The sequence below is a fragment of the Phyllostomus hastatus genome, unplaced genomic scaffold (genome assembly GCF_019186645.2).
Source record: "Phyllostomus hastatus isolate PE091 unplaced genomic scaffold, TTU_PhHast_1.1 phas_scaffold_200, whole genome shotgun sequence".
NCBI classification, from domain to species: Eukaryota; Metazoa; Chordata; class Mammalia; order Chiroptera; family Phyllostomidae; genus Phyllostomus; species Phyllostomus hastatus.
In genome coordinates, this window is record NW_025334016.1 from 11,524,640 (window position 1) to 11,541,282 (window position 16,643).

At 45.8% G+C, this 16,643-nt stretch overlaps 1 protein-coding gene across 5 annotated transcripts; it reads left to right on the top strand.

The window, feature by feature from the left end:
- Positions 1–410: 410 nt before the first annotated feature.
- USP11 (ubiquitin specific peptidase 11) lies at positions 411–13,882 on the top strand. Of its 5 annotated transcripts, none has more exons than XM_045860564.1 (21): positions 411–626; positions 5,730–5,839; positions 6,012–6,142; positions 6,425–6,542; positions 6,892–7,037; positions 7,160–7,221; positions 7,342–7,441; positions 7,804–7,977; positions 8,072–8,230; positions 8,605–8,829; positions 8,959–9,042; positions 9,154–9,248; positions 9,939–10,145; positions 10,793–10,845; positions 11,036–11,296; positions 11,370–11,440; positions 11,626–11,738; positions 12,658–12,807; positions 12,894–13,009; positions 13,179–13,267; positions 13,352–13,882. In XM_045860564.1, the coding sequence occupies exons 4-21, from the start codon at positions 6,497–6,499 to the stop codon at positions 13,493–13,495; spliced, it is 2,295 nt and encodes a 764-aa protein (XP_045716520.1). In that variant the 5' UTR covers positions 411–626; positions 5,730–5,839; positions 6,012–6,142; positions 6,425–6,496; the 3' UTR covers positions 13,496–13,882. The 5 variants fall into 5 exon arrangements, with proteins under 5 accessions (XP_045716520.1, XP_045716521.1, XP_045716522.1 ...); XM_045860565.1 differs by having other exon boundaries at positions 412–626; positions 11,039–11,296; XM_045860566.1 differs by having other exon boundaries at positions 413–626; positions 11,039–11,281.
- The last annotated feature ends 2,761 nt before the right edge of the window (positions 13,883–16,643 follow it).

The window sequence follows — 16,643 nt, forward strand, 5'->3', positions numbered from 1 at the left end:
GTACTGACAACCGAGGGGGACGTGGCGCCTAGGCTCACAGGAGCTCTGACTGGGGGCGGGGGAATGGCCTGTGGGACACAGAATGAAAGGGGCGGGAAAGTGCCTGTGAGTGGATCGACTTTTCTGGGGGAAAGGGCGGGGCCTGTGTGTTGTAGCCTCACGTCCGAGAACTACGTGAGGTTTGTGGCGGGGAGACAGGAGGCAGAGCCTGAGAAGAAACAGCCATGGGGGTGGGCCCGAACCTGCGTGGTGGCCCTTGGAGCCTGGGAAGGAGGCGGTCTCCGCAAGGGTGACTGGGGGGGGCGTGTTCTTCTCGGCATCAAGTAGGTCTGGGGCAATTGTGGTTGCTCCGGGGAGCCTGAGAAGGCGGCAAGGCGGTGACGTAAGTCACAATAGCGAAATCCGAGCCCCACGGCTGTGGGCGGGAGAAAGGAGCCCGCGCCTGGGAACGAGGCTGGTGACGTAGGCCGAGGGGAGTGCCCTGAAACCGAGGAAAGACTGCTGCAGAGGGGAGGTAGTGTCTGTGAAGCAGAAAATGGCGCCTGCGAGGGAGCAAAGTTTGTGACGCGGCGTGGTTTCTGCCTCTGGTGGAGGCCGTCTTCCGAGGACTGGAGAAGAAAGGGCAGGTGATTGGCACGGGACGGGCCTTCGATGTTAAATTTGTTTTCTGCTTTAGTACTGTTTTGTTTTTATCATCAGGAAAAAATATTTTAAAAAATGCCAATGAGTATCTTCATAAATCGGCTTGTTTTACCGATTTCACTGCTAATTAGTGCTTGCAATGTACTATTTCTGGGTTTGTTTTCTTTTTCGCTGACTTGCATCTCGTTTTTTAAGTTGTGAAATATGTAAGCCCTGAACAGATTATACAAAACGTTTATTCTATAAAAATAAGTGGCATTTGCTAATCAAAAATTTTCAAGGTCGTGAAAGACAAAAGATGAAGTTCTATTCCAGATTGAAGGAATTAATGGGGGACTTAAGGAGTCATGATAACTAAATGCAACGTGTGATCCTGGATTGGATCCCGGAGGAGAAAATAAATAAATAAATAAATAATTACAAAATCAGGCTTTTTACTTTATAAAATTATTTTTCCCTCGTGTACGGTAAAAGATATTAATGGGAAAATGGGTGGAATTTCACTAGTCTGTAGATTAGATATTAATACTGGTAATTTCTTTTTAATAATTGTACTGTGGTTATAAAAGAGGATATCTTAGTAGAACGTACAAGCCAAAATATTTAGGGGTAAAGAACCATCATGTAAGCAGCTTACTCTCACATAGTTGAAAAATGGGACATATAAAAATGTACTTATAGGAACGATGATCGAGCAAATGGGTAAAATGTTAAGTTGGGAGTGTCTGGATGAAGGGTATACGGGAAGTCTTTGTATTATTTTTGCAATTATTCTGAGTCTATTTCAAAGTAAAGAACTTGAAGAAAACTAAAGCAAGAATTGTTTAATTCAACACACTGCTTAGGAATCAGACTGTTCCTTAAATCCTTCTGTGTTCCTCCCGGATGAAAATCCCTGCTCTATGGGAAACTGTTACTCTGAATTTTTAATTCAGTTCATGTTTTTCCACCACTGTATGCATTCATAAATATTATTTGTGGTCTAAGCTTTCATTTTATGGAGTGTGTATATGAAATATTGGATGTCTAGCATATCAGGTGGGTACATGGTATCCACATGATGTCATTGGTGACGTTGGCCTTGATCATTTGGAGAAGGCGGCATCTGCTTCGTTTCTCCACTGTACAGGTACTGTTTTCCTCTTTCCATAATTTATGCCCATCCATTTCTCAAAACATTTTAACAGCTTTCCATCTCATGCAGTGTAAATGCTAAAATTCTTACAATGACTTCCAAGGTATTATGGTTGGAGAGTGGTCCTAGGCTCTGATTTCTTCTCAGCTCTCTCCTCTTGATTACCCTCCCTCCCGCTCACTTTCTCCATCCGGCCATATTGGACTCTTGCTGCTGCTCTAACGCCTCGAGCGGGCTCTCACCTGATGGATGGCCTTTACAGGGAGATTTGTTGGTCTTAAAGAGTGCTTTAATCATGGTATTGGTGAATATATATTTCTGTTACTGGAGAGACAAAGTCGAGATTCCCTAAATTGGGAATAGAAACGGAGCATTTTTTTTTAAAAAACCATTGCACGATAGCTTTCTAGCAAGGAAAAGCCTCAATCCATCCTGAGAAAAAAACAATTATAACTGGATTGTTTCTTATAGCCCTTTGGAGGTGTTCAGGGTTCCCTTTTGGGAGTTGCAGATGTTTTGGAACTAGACAGAGGTTGTGGTTGCACAACATTATGAATGTATGGAATGCCACTGTATTTGCTTTTAAAATAGTTAATTATATGTTATGTGAATTTTTTAAATTTGTTATGTCAATAAAAAACATTCCCCACCAATGCTGGTTCAGTATTGAAGCCAGTTTATCTGTGTTATTGTGGATAATACCTTGAGGCGTTTTTCCTTAACTCCATTTTTTAAATGCTTACCTCTTTAGGTAATAGCAAATCATCTCAAGGTTCTTTAATTTGCCATCCATTTTCTAGGGGGTTGCTGCAGTGGTCAGGGAATTTGTGTTTATAAAGCATTTTGAAGCGATGGGCTAACCCCTAAATCATAAACCTCATATTACTATTAATATTTGCACCTTCTATCTTTTGTCAGTTGGCAGATCTGGGCAAGGGTAATTAATTAATTTGGCCATCTGAACTGATTTAATTTCTAAGAGAAGTTTATGTTTTAAGAGTAAATTTAAGTCTATGATAGCATAGCTTCCTTGGCAAATTTTAGTTTTTCTTTTTGAGGATGGTGAACCGTCTACAAACATAATCAAATCAGGAAAATCAGAGGGAGTCTCTAGAAGGTCTGCAGGGTATGGGTAGTCTCCTTACAGGTAAGCAAGCTTTGGGTTCTTTGTTCAGGTAAAGGAAGGAGGGTGGTTGGATTCAGTGTTGCAGAATGGATAGTGATATGTGAAGGGAAAGCAGCAATGTGGTATTCATTGAAGATTAAGGACTAGCATAGAAAAGTTGCTGTTATTCTGTCAGTGGAGAAAGCTGCACAGCATAGGGGGACCATTAATTTAATGAAGATCCTAAACTAAATCAACTGAAATGTTCATGTTTGATTGCTGCTATAGCTCTTACACAAGGTAGGATATGCCTTGGCTACTGGATCTAATTCTTTTGTAATTAAATTGGTACCCCCTTGTGCTTGTTCAGAATTTTCATGAACCGAAAGGGAAAAAGGGGTTTGTGAATCTAAAATCCTGAAGGGAGAAATCTTTTGCTAGATAGTCCACTGTACCAGTCTTTGTTGAAATTGAGCATGGGTATGCTTTTTAGCTTAAAAAGTATGTAGTTACTGAAAGATATTTATATTAGCATATTTAATTGTATATGTAAGTATAATTAGGAAGACAAACTTCGTTTGTCATTTTTAAAAAATATTAACTTTGAAAAATAAGAGCTTTTATAAAAATTTAAATTAATTAAAATTTGGAGAATTTTAGATAAACCTAGTTATGCCTATTGTCATTTCTTTTATAGAGTGAAGAAGCAAATCTTTGTTATCTCCCAGAGATAGTTCGGCATAAAAGACCATTTTAACAGTGTTAGTATTCTGAATTTGGAGCCTGAATTTGGGAAGGACAAATCAAGAATAGTTAGAAAAGATAAGATACAAGTTGAAGTAAAGACAAAAAATATTATAGTCAACTTCTTAAAAACAATGATAAACAGCAAAGATTATTAGGAGCTTAACTTTTATTTTTAAAGCAAGGAATCTCTTTAAGAAATGAGTTGAGGATGTCAGAAAGCATCAAGAGTTAACAATTTGGTAAAAAAGGAACTTCTAATCTGGGCATAAATTAATGTGGTCATCTTATAGACAAAGGCCTAAAATTAGAAAATTTGAAATTTAAAAGATACCATTTACAATAGCATCTAAAAAAAATATGATACCTAGAAGTAAATAAAATAATGCGGTACTTTTCAGCCAAACAATGACAACTCTGTATGACTGCCACCTGGGCTGGCAGATTGTAAGACATCCTGATTTCAGAGATGTTAAAAAAATTTTAAGTGTCTTTGAATTAAAGAAACATGGTAGCAAGTTTTGTAAAACTTCAGTCTTCAATGAAGCCCTTAGAAATTCAGGTTGTAGCCAAGTCTGGTGGTCTTGCTTACACCTATAAAGTGTATTTAATGTTAATTTTCCTTAAAAATCTGCATTTTAAAAGTTGAGCAATGTCTCCTTTTGCACTGAAAGTCCCATTAACAATAAATTAGCTTAACTGAATAAATTAACCTCAGACTGTCGATGGAGACAATGAAAAGCATGAAGAGGAGGGATGATGGTTCAGTGTTGGGACCTTCGAGATGAGTGATGAAAGGTTTGTGGCAGGAGCCACTTGGGTGGGGAAGGCATGTGTCTTTGGCACCAGTAAAGTGCCAAAGTCTGTAGGGATCAATGGGGGTGCACAGAAATGTTTGCCTGTTCAGGCAAGACTCCCTGACTATACCAAGGTTTTTCTATTCCTCCATCCCCTTCCTCTCTAATCCCTTTATAAACAAAGGAAAGTGGCCATTTTAAAGAATCCTTTTTATAGGGTTAAAGTGCTGGAAAACTAATCAATACAATATTACATATTATCAGTTTTGTAATTTTTTAAAGCACTTATTTGAGGCTGTTAAATACTTGGGATAGCTTTTTATGTGTCAGATTAGCTGATCAGGTTTGGGGACACAGGGATTGTATGTCTGTGTGTACATGAGCTTTTAGGTTGAAGCCTTGGGATTGAACAGTAACAGTTAAAATTTATTTCACACTAAATACGTGTCAGGTGTTTTCCAGGTGTGAGAATTTCTCAGGACATTTTACAAAGGCAAGTTGCACCAGTTTTAACTGTTTACCCTTGTAGTTTCTCCTTTAAAAGAGAGCTGGTAGAGCTGTATACTTAAAAATGGGTCACATGGTAAATTTTATGTTGTATGTTTTTTACCACATTTTTTTAAGAAGTGAGCTAGTCATCATAAGCTCAGAAATTTATTATAAGGCCAAAATAAACCCTGAATACAAAAATGATGAAAAATGGTGATATGCAGTCTTTGAAGGAAAACCTTATGATTCTTTTAGCATTTAAATTTTTTTTTCAATTTTTGAGCAGATTTTCAGAATTTACTAATCCGTTTCTTAGCTGAAGATTTTTGCTTCCATTTCTGTCTTGTTACAAACACTGCACATTTAATAGCTAAAACCTAATTATAGATTTTGAGCTTAATTTAACTGTGTTACACCATAGAATAATACAAGTGAATTATTGGTTATTCTATAATAAAACCTCATGTTCCCCAGCACTGTAGGTATGGGTTTTTCCCCTTTATGAACACATCTTCTGCTCTTAATCAAATCTCTTCTGGTATCCTAAGAAGTTAGGTAATCTGTACAAATCTGAGTTTTGATTAATAAGTTTTTCTTCTAATTTATTTATATGATGCTGAAACTTTTGTTTTGAATTCCGGGAGGAATTTTTGAAAATTGAGATATAAATGACATATAGCATTTTTGGTTTTAGGAATGCCTGAAACTTGTCATCTTGACTTATAATGTGTTGATAGTTTCAGTGTAACAACCTTGGGAAGTGGCAACATTAACCCCTGGATAACCATATGACACCCCTGTTACCTCTCTGGTCTAGGTTCCTTGTGGAGCGGCACTGGTACAAACTGTGGGAAGTGCACGTGCAGGGAGGAGACCAGGACTCCAGCACCTTCCCTGGCTGTATCAATAATGCTAAGCTCTTTGAAGGTACAGACCTCTGCCTGCCCACATCAGCCTAGCCCTGGAGTTCTTTTCCCTTCTGTCCCTGCAAATGACCATAGCCCCTTCTCTGGGTGTTAGGTCATTGGTAAAATGGCCAGATGACTCATCACTTTACTTCCCTGATTCTTCCTTTGCCTCCTCCCCCTGCTCCTCACAGATGAGGTAAACAGGCACCTGAAAGAGGGACTGGTGGAAGGTGAGGACTATGTGCTGCTCCCAGCGGCTGCTTGGCATTACCTGGTCAGCTGGTATGGCCTAGAGTATGGCCAAACTCCCATTGAACGCAAGGTACAGTGGGTGGAGTAGATTTTGTGGGGGATGCGGTAGGAGGAAGGCCTTATAGACCCAGCATGGGTCCAGACCCATGTGTGTACATGTGTCTCCACATGCGCTATGTAGATATGTCCGTGCCTACACTCCTCTCCCCTCATAGATCATTATACAGGTATCTTGGTGTATCCCCTGTATGTGTTTGCTTGTGCCTGTGCTCTTCATATCTCAGAGGTGGTTGTGCTGTGTGTGTGTGTATGCTTTGGGTATACTTGTGTGTGTGCTCTTCCACCCTGCCAGGTCGTGGAACTGCATGGCATTTATAAGGTCGAGGTGTACCCAATAGAACTGCTGCTTGTCCAGCACAGTGATATGGACACACCTCACACTGCTCAATTCAGCCGTACAGATTCTATTGGTGAGTCTAAGGATGTGTATGAGTTGGTGTTCCCAGCCACGTGTCATAGCTCAATACCTTAATGCCTGGGGTTTGACTGTGGCAGACTGAGAAGGCACTGGACAGACTGTAAAGGACTGAGAAGGCCTAGGTCAGGTTGGACAGAGGCCCTGAGGGTCTAGCAGTTAGCTGGTCTGGCAGAGGATATTTGCTGGGGGTCTGAAGTCCTGAATGTGGTTCAGCCATTGAGGACACAATGTACTGAACAAGCGTGCAAGGTCTGCGGAGATGAGGTGGGGTCTGGTGCCAAGATGGGTCTATTATTCAGTGTCTCAGGATGATCTTGAATGTGTTCCTTTACTGTCCACAGACCTAGTTTCACGCACAGCTCAAGAGCAGTTTCTAGTGAGCCCTCAGGAAGAGACACGGCTTTGGGTCAAGAACTCGGAGGGTTCTTTTGAGAGATTGTGCGACACACGCGTTACAGTTCTTGACGCTGCTCTCAATTCTGGGCAGGTAAGGGTGGAGAGTGCTTTTCTGTTCCCCAGCAGTGCTCAGACTGGGGGAGGTGAGAGCTAGGTGCCCACTAACCCTCCACAAATGCCTTTCCCATTTTTTCTTTCTCTTCCTCCTACCAGCTGGTCATCATGGAGACCCGAAGCAAAGATGGCACTTGGCCCAGCAAACAGCCACGTGCTGTGTAAGCCCTTGGGGTGTCTGGTCCAGAGTGGGGTCCCATAGTAGACAGAAGACGGAGCCCATGAGCACAGTTCACCCGCATGTAGTAGGCCCTCAGCTGATAGTTTCTCATCCACCCCAGGAGCAGCACATCGAAGGAGGATGAGAACTTCCAGGGCCAACCAGGCATCTGTGGTCTCACCAACCTGGGCAACACGTGCTTCATGAACTCGGCCCTGCAGGTGGGGCCATTAGGGCTATGTCTGACATAGCCACGGGGTGGGCTTTAAGCAGTGTGGATCAAGGATGGAGCTAGAGGGTCTTCAGGGCAAGGAGTCACAAGTCTGACTTCACATGTTCATGTTCCTTCCTGAAACATCAATAGCTTCTCGTCCACTGGCCCCCTGCTTTCCCATTTCTTCTCCCTCTTGTCACTACTTTCTTCTCCTAAAACGCTGCCCGTCTTCTCTCCCCTACTCCTGAACCTTTCCCCCATCCTTCTGTCCCTTCTCTCTTCCTCCTTCCTCCTCACTTCCTTTTCTCACTTCCTTCCTTGGTCATGTCTTTCTTCTCCACCTCATTCCCCTGGCCTTGCCCCCTGCAGTGCCTCAGCAATGTGCCACAACTCACTGAGTACTTCCTCAAAAACCGCTACCTGGAGGAGCTCAACTTCTGCAACCCTCTGGGCATGAAGGGTGAGATCGCAGAGGCCTATGCGGACCTGGTAAAGCAGGCCTGGTCTGGCCACCACCGCTCCATTGTGCCCAATGTGTTCAAGGTGTGACTCAGCCCTGAGCTGCCCCTTACCCCCACTTCTCTTGACTCTCTCAACTAACTCCCTCTTATGCTGTCGGCCCTTCCCATCTTCTCAGACCAAGGTTGGCCACTTTGCATCCCAGTTTCTGGGCTACCAGCAGCATGACTCACAGGAGCTGCTATCATTCCTCCTGGATGGGCTGCATGAGGACCTCAATCGTGTCAAGAAGAAGGAATATGTGGAGCTGTGCGATGCCGCTGGGCGGCCTGATCATGTAGGTGCTCCTGAAAGACCCCCATCCTGAGAGCCCCATTAAAGTCACTGGGGCCTCTCCCTTGGGGATTCTCTGGCTTCCCTAAGGTATCTTATACCCCACCCTACCCCTGACCTCAACTGGAACCTCACTCCCAACCTTGTCTCCAATACCACATGTACCCCCACACCCAACCCAGAGAACCCCCACCTAGTCTGCTGCCCAAAATAAACCCCAATCCTGACAGTGAAGTCTCCAGGCAGCCCTAATTGTACATCTACATCTGAACTTTGCCAGTGGCCCTAACCTTAACTTGAACCCCATGCACATCCACCCCAAACCATGGTTCCCCCTGCCTTGGGCAAGACCTGCTACTCCTATGACTCTGTCAACAGGAGGTTGCTCAGGAGGCCTGGCAGAACCACAAACGGCGGAACGATTCTGTGATTGTGGACACTTTCCATGGCCTTTTCAAGTCCACACTGGTGTGCCCTGATTGTGGAAATGTATCTGTGACCTTCGACCCCTTCTGCTACCTCAGTGTCCCACTACCTGTCAGCCACAAGAGGGTCATGGAGGTTTTCTTTGTCTCTATGGACCCTCGCCGCAAGCCAGAGCAGGTAGGGGGGAATGGGGACACAATGAGGGACAACATGTAGTCAGAGCTGGTTTGATTACTGTGCCATGCCTCAAGGTTCCTGCACTAACTCATTGCATGCCCTTCTTCTCTTTTGTGGGCACTTGCTCAGCACCGGCTCGTGGTCCCCAAGAAAGGCAAGATCTCAGATTTGTGTGTGGCCCTGGCCAAACACACTGGTGTCTCGCCAGAAAGGGTGAGGCTTTGTGGATGGATGGAGGGTGGGATTCAGGGGTAGAGAGGCCGAAGGGCCTATGCAGGGAGGCCTTACAGGCTGACCAGCCCCCTCTCGGTATCCCATTTGCAGATGATGGTGGCTGATGTCTTCAGTCACCGCTTCTATAAGATCTATCAGCTGGAAGAGTCTCTGAGCAGCATCTTGGACCGAGATGATATTTTCATGTGAGTGAGGGACCCAGGGAGATTGGGGTTCCTCGGAAACATCCTTTGCTTAACCTCTTTCCCTCTCCTCTCCTCACCTGATTGATGGGGCACCAGCCTTGCACAGGACTTCAGCCATGTGCCTTAGTGGGGCGGGTGACAGATCGTAATACAAGGCATCCTCTTCCTTATTATGTGAGGGGGACTCCTATTTCTTCTTTATTTTATTCAGCACTTACTGAACACCTCCTGTGTCCTAGATGCTGACCTGCACTCCTTTCTCATATCGCAGTCCTCACAAACCAAAACAGTTTTTGCAATAGGGAACACTAAGATGCTTTCTGAACACGAGAGCATTCAAAATGTTAAAATCTTTGGGTAACTAAAATAGAAAGTGCTTCATGAGTACAAAAATTCTTTGTAAACCAAGCAGTGTTTCTCAAAAAGAAAATGATTTTAAATCCCTTCATTACTAAAAGTTTTTGTTCACCCCCTCAATACTTTGGTAACACACAGTACTTTATAAAACATCACATAAACAATGTGCCATTTAAATTATAATTTGCATAGCACAAAACACTGGGTGACTCTTTAGACCCTTTTAAAAATATTTTCAGGCTTCGAGGGATGAGTGGGTGGGGGCAGTTGGGTCAGTCTGAAAGTCCCTCTTGGGTGTCCTAATTGGGCATGATCTGATGTCCACCCCCGCAGATATGAGGTGTCAGGCAGGTCTTCTATCAGCGAGAACACCAGGGAGGATGTGGTGCTCCCTATCTACCTGCGGGAACGCACCCCAGCCCGGGACTACAACAACTCCTACTATGGCCTGATGCTCTTTGGACACCCACTCCTGGTGTCAGTGCCCCGGGACCGGCTCTCCTGGGATGCCCTGTACCACATCCTGCTGTACCGCCTCTCGTGAGTCTGCCCTTCAAGGGATGAGTAGGATCTGAGCTCAAACCTGGGTGTCTAGCTGCTTGGATACCACCTCACCTCCCTTCTATGGCCACTAGACAGCTCAAACTTCATATGGCCGGATAGAAACATGTAGGTTTTTTTCTGTCTCTAAACCTCTGGCTTTGCCACCACCTCCCCTAGATGCTAGGGATACAGAGGTGAACAAAGTGGACAAAGTACAGACAACTTCACCTTGTACTTGTCTCCTCCTTGGAGAGGCTTGCTTATTTGTGTTTTTACCAATAGATTTTTATTTGGTTTAAAATCCAGAGTCCTTCCTTAGGCCAGCAGAGCACTGCTTGCTGCCTGGTCTAAACCCTCCCTTATGTTCCACTTACAAATCCACTCCTCAGAAGTCTTTCCTGACCAAAATTTACAGCAGATTGTGTGTCTGTGTGCCAGTGGCTTATCCCACTTAAGATCCACCAGATCATCCACTCTTGGACCGTGTCTTCCATGTCACCTCCTGAGACTTTCCAGGCTCCTCATTAACAACTGTTTGTGCAGGCACTTACAAGTGGCTTCCCATTGCAGACAGTATGGAATCTTGGCCTCTGTCCTTCCTGCCCCATGCCCCTCCTTGAGAGTCTTCTCTGTTCTTTTTGTAGACGCTATGTGACCAGGCCCAGCTCGGATGATGAGGATGATGGCGATGAGAAAGGTGAGGAAGAAGAAGGCAAAATGGTACACAAGGATGAGGGTTTGTACAACAGTCCGCAGCCAGAGGGAGGGATTGTGGGGTGGGGGAGTCTAGGGTAAGTCTGACCCCCACAGGATCCACCTGGATGATTATTGCTGTTCACCCTCTGGGGCTCACACAGACCCAACTCTGACATCTTCCCCTATCCTAGTAGATATGGAGGGTAAGAACAGCATCCCCAAGCCTGGAAACATGGCTGGGGGCAGCTCCCACAACTCTGGGCCAGAGCAGGCTGGGCCCAGCTCTGGAGTTGCTGGCGGGAGCCGGGCCCCTGTGAACAACTCTCCTGGACCATCTCACTGGCCCCAGAGAGCACGGCGCAAGCACCTGTTCACCCTGCAGACAGTGAACTCCAACGGGACCAGTGACCGCTCGAACTTTAACGAGGATACTCATGGTGTTTCCTTCAGCTGTGAGCCAGGGTTGGGGAGGTGGGAGGGGGGTTCCTTGGCAACAGGACCCATGACCACTTCCCTTACCCCCAGCCCAGCCGTACATTGCCATTGACTGGGAGCCAGAGATGAAGAAGCGTTACTATGACGAGGTAGAGGCTGAGGTAAACAAGGCCCCAGGGATGGGGGGACACTTGCAGCTGTAGCCCTTCAACTCCTCACACAGATTTTCCAGGGCTTCAGATTCCTGTCTTCAGAGTCCATGCTCTTATCATTCTGCCTTGTGTCTTCCACCCCCCACTCCCTTTTATCCACCCACACCTGGTGGGCCTCCACTCCCCCACTCTAGGGCTACGTCAAGCATGACTGCGTTGGGTACGTGCTGAAGAAGGCTCCAGTGAGGCTGCAGGAGTGCATTGAGCTCTTCACCACTGTAGAGACCCTGGAGAAGGAAAACCCCTGGTGAGGGACCAGGGCCTCTGGGGCTATCATTGGGTGGTACCATCTGCCCAAGTCCCTATTCTAAATATAACCTCTCTTCCCCTCAAACTCATCTGTCACTCTGGCCACCAACACCCCAACCATATTCCCACCTCAGAGCCTTTGCCTGAGTTGTTCTTTCACCCAGGAACGCTCTTTGTCCAGTCCTGGACAAGATTCCTTCAATTTGTTCAGGTTTCCAATCAAATGTTACCTTATCAGAGAGATGTTCTCTCATGACCCCATTACTTCCCAGTGCTCTTCCTGGCTGAGCATTACTTTCTTTTTAGTTCAGTAATACCACTCGATGTCACATCCTAGATCTTCTTTTGTGTCATTATTTGTCTTCTCTGTCAGAGTAAACCCCTTGAGGGTGAAGACTTCAAGTGCACTGTGTCTCTTTTTACTGATTATAATGGTATAATGGTATGGAGTATGCAGTAGGTGCTCAGTAGATACTTGCAGAATAACCAGAACATAAAGAGAAAGCCAAAAAGGTGAAGCTAGTCAGTAAGAGTGACACCTTTGCAGGCAGAAAGGGAACAAATGCAAAGTGCCAAAGGATTGAGCAGTACAGTCAGTGACAACCTGGTAAGTGAGTGAAATAGGAAGAGAAAAACGAGAGGGCCAAAGGCAGGCTCCAAAATAAGACTAACACCATCCCATGGACCAGAAACCAAATGAAAATACACATGAGTACAAGAACCCATAAAGAGAAAGCAGTTGGTGAATCCTTGATGAGTGACATGTGAAGAATGAACTAAGTAACAAGCAGGCTGGAAAGTAACAAGCAGGCTGGAGGTAAGAGCAGCATCTCTGGACTGGACAGGGCCCATGAAGGTCACTTGGTACAGAGCATGCCCAGAAGGTGTCTGGGTTCTGATTTCGGCTCTCTCTGTAGGTACTGCCCCTCCTGCAAGCAGCACCAGCTGGCCACCAAGAAGCTGGACCTGTGGACACTGCCTGAGACTCTCATTATCCACCTGAAACGCTTTTCCTACACCAAGTTCTCCCGAGAGAAGCTGGACACCCTTGTGGAGTTTCCTATTCGGTCTGGGGTCCAGGGAGGCTGGCTGGGGGAAAAGGCAGGGAGTTGGGAAGGGGGTATGCTCTTATTAACCCTACCACCACCCACAGGGACCTGGACTTTTCCGAGTTTGTAATCAAGCCACAGAATGAGTCAGCCCCGGAGCTGTACAAATATGATCTCATCGCGGTGTCCAACCATTATGGGGGCCTGCGTGATGGACACTGTATGTGGCAGGGGTGTGCCCTGGAGAGGGGGAGGGTCAGGACATCCCCAGTGGGTGATTAGATGTGTGAGCCAGCTGTGGCATCATCAGGGTGAGAGGAGTGAAAGAGTGAACCTGACACCTCTTAGGGACTTCAGGGTAAGTGAGGACATTTCCCCTTTTCTTCCAGACACAACATTTGCCTGCAACAAGGACAGCGGACAGTGGCACTACTTTGATGACAGCAGCGTCTCGCCTGTATCTGAGAATCAGATTGAGGTATGACTTCTGAGTTCCCTTCTCCCCTTGTCCCAACCCCACCCCCCATCCCAATCCACACTGACTCCTATGCTCTCCTTGCAGTCCAAGGCAGCCTATGTCCTCTTCTACCAACGCCAGGATGTGGCACGTCGTCTGCAAGCCAAGCCCCAGTCTGGCTCATCTGGTCCCCCAGCACCTCTTACTTGTGAATCCCTGCCCAAATCTGAGTCCATGGATGTAAACTGAACAGCTCTGGCCCTGCCACAAGAAAGGCAGCTATTTCTGTTCTCTTCCTTCTTCTCTCTATTCCTGTCCTCTTAACCTGTGTTAGATTCCCCCTGTGCCAGGTATCACAGGCTTAGTTGTGGCTACTGTTCTCTTGTGCTGCCATATTGCTCTTTCCTGGGGAAGAAGTTGTGTCTCCTCTCGGCAGTGTGTCCCTGCCTGTGTTTGCCCCGTAGAGCATTAACCTTCCCTTCTATCCTCTATTTATGGTTGTTCCCTTTCCTCTGTCCTCAGCCTGTGTTGTTCTGAGGGGGTGGTGGTTGGGTACACCTGAACAGAGTGTATTTTCTTATTGAGACCCTGTACCTTTCGCTGTGTATATATAAAGTACCAGTGTGTTCCTTGGCAGTGTGAGGGGTTTTTTTTGTTCATATATCTACTAAGCACCAGTTGTATGTCTATGTGGTTATGTGTGCTTATGCTTATTGAATGCTGCATGTGTGGTGGATGCTGTGCTTATTGTGTGCCAGCTGTGTGCCAGGTGCTATTCTAAGTGCTTTTGAAGTACCATCTGCATGCCACACACAATTCCCAGCACAAAGTGCATTCCCAGGGTTTTCCAGAGCATTTTATATATACTGACTCATAATCCTCACAACAGTCCCACACAAGAGTTGTCATTTCCAGTTTCTGATGGGGAAATTGAGGTACAGAGGTCAAGCAATTGCTGAAGTTCTGTCAGGAGGTCAGCACACCTCACCAGTTACAGTGGTGTTGGTCTCTGGAGGGTCTCATTTGGCCTCTGGGTCCAAGATGAAAATCTTTCTGTGGGCATGATCTGCACTACAACTGTACCTGGAATTTGCATTCACGTGGGCAAATGTGTGGTTTCTGGGCACAAGGATACCATAACAGACACAGGCCCCCAGCAGTGTTCTCTTAAGAACTGCAAAAGAGGTACACCTGGCCCAAACCCGCCAAACTCACAGGATAAAAGTTCTGTGTCTCTTCCCCCTGTACTTAGGCCCTATCCCATCATGACCCCAGTTCTCCCACCAGGCAGGATCCCTCCAGCCTCATTCCAGAGAAGAGTGAGCTGGAGCATCTACCACTGAATGGCTATAACCTAGTGTGAGCATAAGATCCCATTTAAGCACTGGACATCTCCCACCTGACCCCACCTGTGAGTGCCAACTATCACCTCAAAAACAGCTTCTGTGAGGACAGCTGTGGAATGGAGTGGGCAAATGCATGGTATCTGGACATAAGCCCCTCCTTACCCTTAACACTGAGGAAAGGAATCCTGCTCAGCTGCGGTTAAGGGACCATTCCCACAGTTGGGAGCTTCAATGTTCCCCCCAGCCTGCTGCCTTTGCACCAGACCTGACAAGACCTACTCTGAGGGTCACTGGACCCAGCATTACCACCCACAAACCTCCCAGCCATACAGTTAACACAGGCAAAAATCAAGGTAGCTCCTGTGAGGGGCCTAGCTCAAACTGACTTAAGGAAAATTAAGAGATACTAGTTTCAGGTCTGACTGGATCCAGGAACTCGGAAAGGTGTCATTTATTTTTTTAAAAGCTGTCATTCAAATCTCAGGTAGAACTACCGGCCAAGATGGAGGCGTAGGTAGACACTGTGCCTCCTTACACAACCAAAAGAAGGACAACAACAATTTAAAAACAGAAAAGAGCCAGTACTGATGGAAAACTGAACCGTGTGGAAGTCCGACAACCAAGGAGTTAAAGAAGACACATTCATTCAGACTAGTAGGAGGGGCAGAGTCGGGCAACCATGGTGGAGAGGACTCATGGCAAAGCAGCAGCTGACAGACCCCAGGCCCCAGGTGCGTAGGATGGTGGCTGGCAGACCTAGAGAGGTGGCAGACTGTGGAGCTCAGTGAGGTGTGCAAGGCGACAGGCAGTCCCACATTCTCGTGCAGATAAACCAGACAAAACTGGGGAGCAAGACAGACCACACAACCCAGGGTCCCAGCATGGGGAAATAAAGCCTCAAAACACCAGTTGAAAACACCTGTGGGGGTTGAGGTACTGGGAGAAACACTCAGCCTCACAGGAGAGTTCATTGGAGACACCCACAGGGTACTAGAACGTATACAAACCCACCCACACAGGAAACAGCATCCAGAAGGGCCTGATTTGTTTGGGGGAAGTGGGGAAAATGACTGAAATCTGGTAGAGAGGACAGCAAGTGCCATTGTTCCCTCTCTGACCCCTGCCCCACATACAGCATCACAACCTAGCCACCTGGGTTGCCCTGCCCTGGTGAACACCTAAGATTCCGCCCCTCACTATGTAACAAGCACATTAAGACAAAAAAAAAAAAAAGGCCCAAACGAAAGAACAGATCAAAGCTCTAGCAAAAATACAACTAAGCAACAAAGAGATAGCCAACCTATCAGATGCACAGTTCAAAGCACTGGTGATCAGGATGCTCACAGAACTGGTTGAATTTGGTCACAAATTAGATGAAAAAATGAAGGCCATACTAAGTGAAATAAAGGAAAACGTACAGGAAACCAATAGTGATGGGAAGGAAACTGGGACTCAAATCAACGGAGTTCACCAGAAGGAAGAAACATCCATTCAGAAAAGAATGAAGAAACAAGAATTCAAAAAAATGAGGAGAGGCTTAGGAACCTCCAGGACATCTTTAAACATCCCAACATCTGAATTATAGGGGTACCAGAAGGGGAAGAGGAAGAGCAACAGGTGGAAAAGTTATTTGAACAAATAATAAAGGAGAACTTCCCCAATCTGGCAAAGGAAATAGACTTCCAGGAAGTCCAGGAAGCTCAGAGAGTCCCAAAGAAGTTGGACCCAAGGAGGAACACACCAAGGCACACCATAATTATATTACCCAAGATTAAAATTAAGGAGAGACTCTTAGAAGCAGCAAGAGAAATGAAGACAGTTACCTACAAAGGCGTTCCCATCAGAGGGTCAGCTGATTTCTCAAAAGAGACCTTGCAGTCAATAAGGGGCTGGAAAGAAGTATTCCAAGTAATGAAAGGCAAGACCTACATCCAAGATTGCTCTATCCAGCAAAGCTCTCATTTAGAATGGATGGGCAGATAAAGTGCTTCTCAGATAAGGTCAAATTAAAGGAGTTCATCATCACCAAGCTCTTATATGAAATGTTAAAG

Bases quoted from the DNA above. Each gene is read 5' to 3' on its own strand.
- USP11 (XM_045860564.1), top strand. From the start codon at position 6,497: ATGGACACACCTCACACTGCTCAATTCAGCCGTACAGATTCTATTG. The intron at 7,978-8,071 runs GTGTGACTCAGC...CCATCTTCTCAG, and splicing joins TTGTGCCCAATGTGTTCAAG to ACCAAGGTTGGCCACTTTGC. The intron at 11,739-12,657 runs GTGAGGGACCAG...CTCTCTCTGTAG, and splicing joins CTGGAGAAGGAAAACCCCTG to GTACTGCCCCTCCTGCAAGC.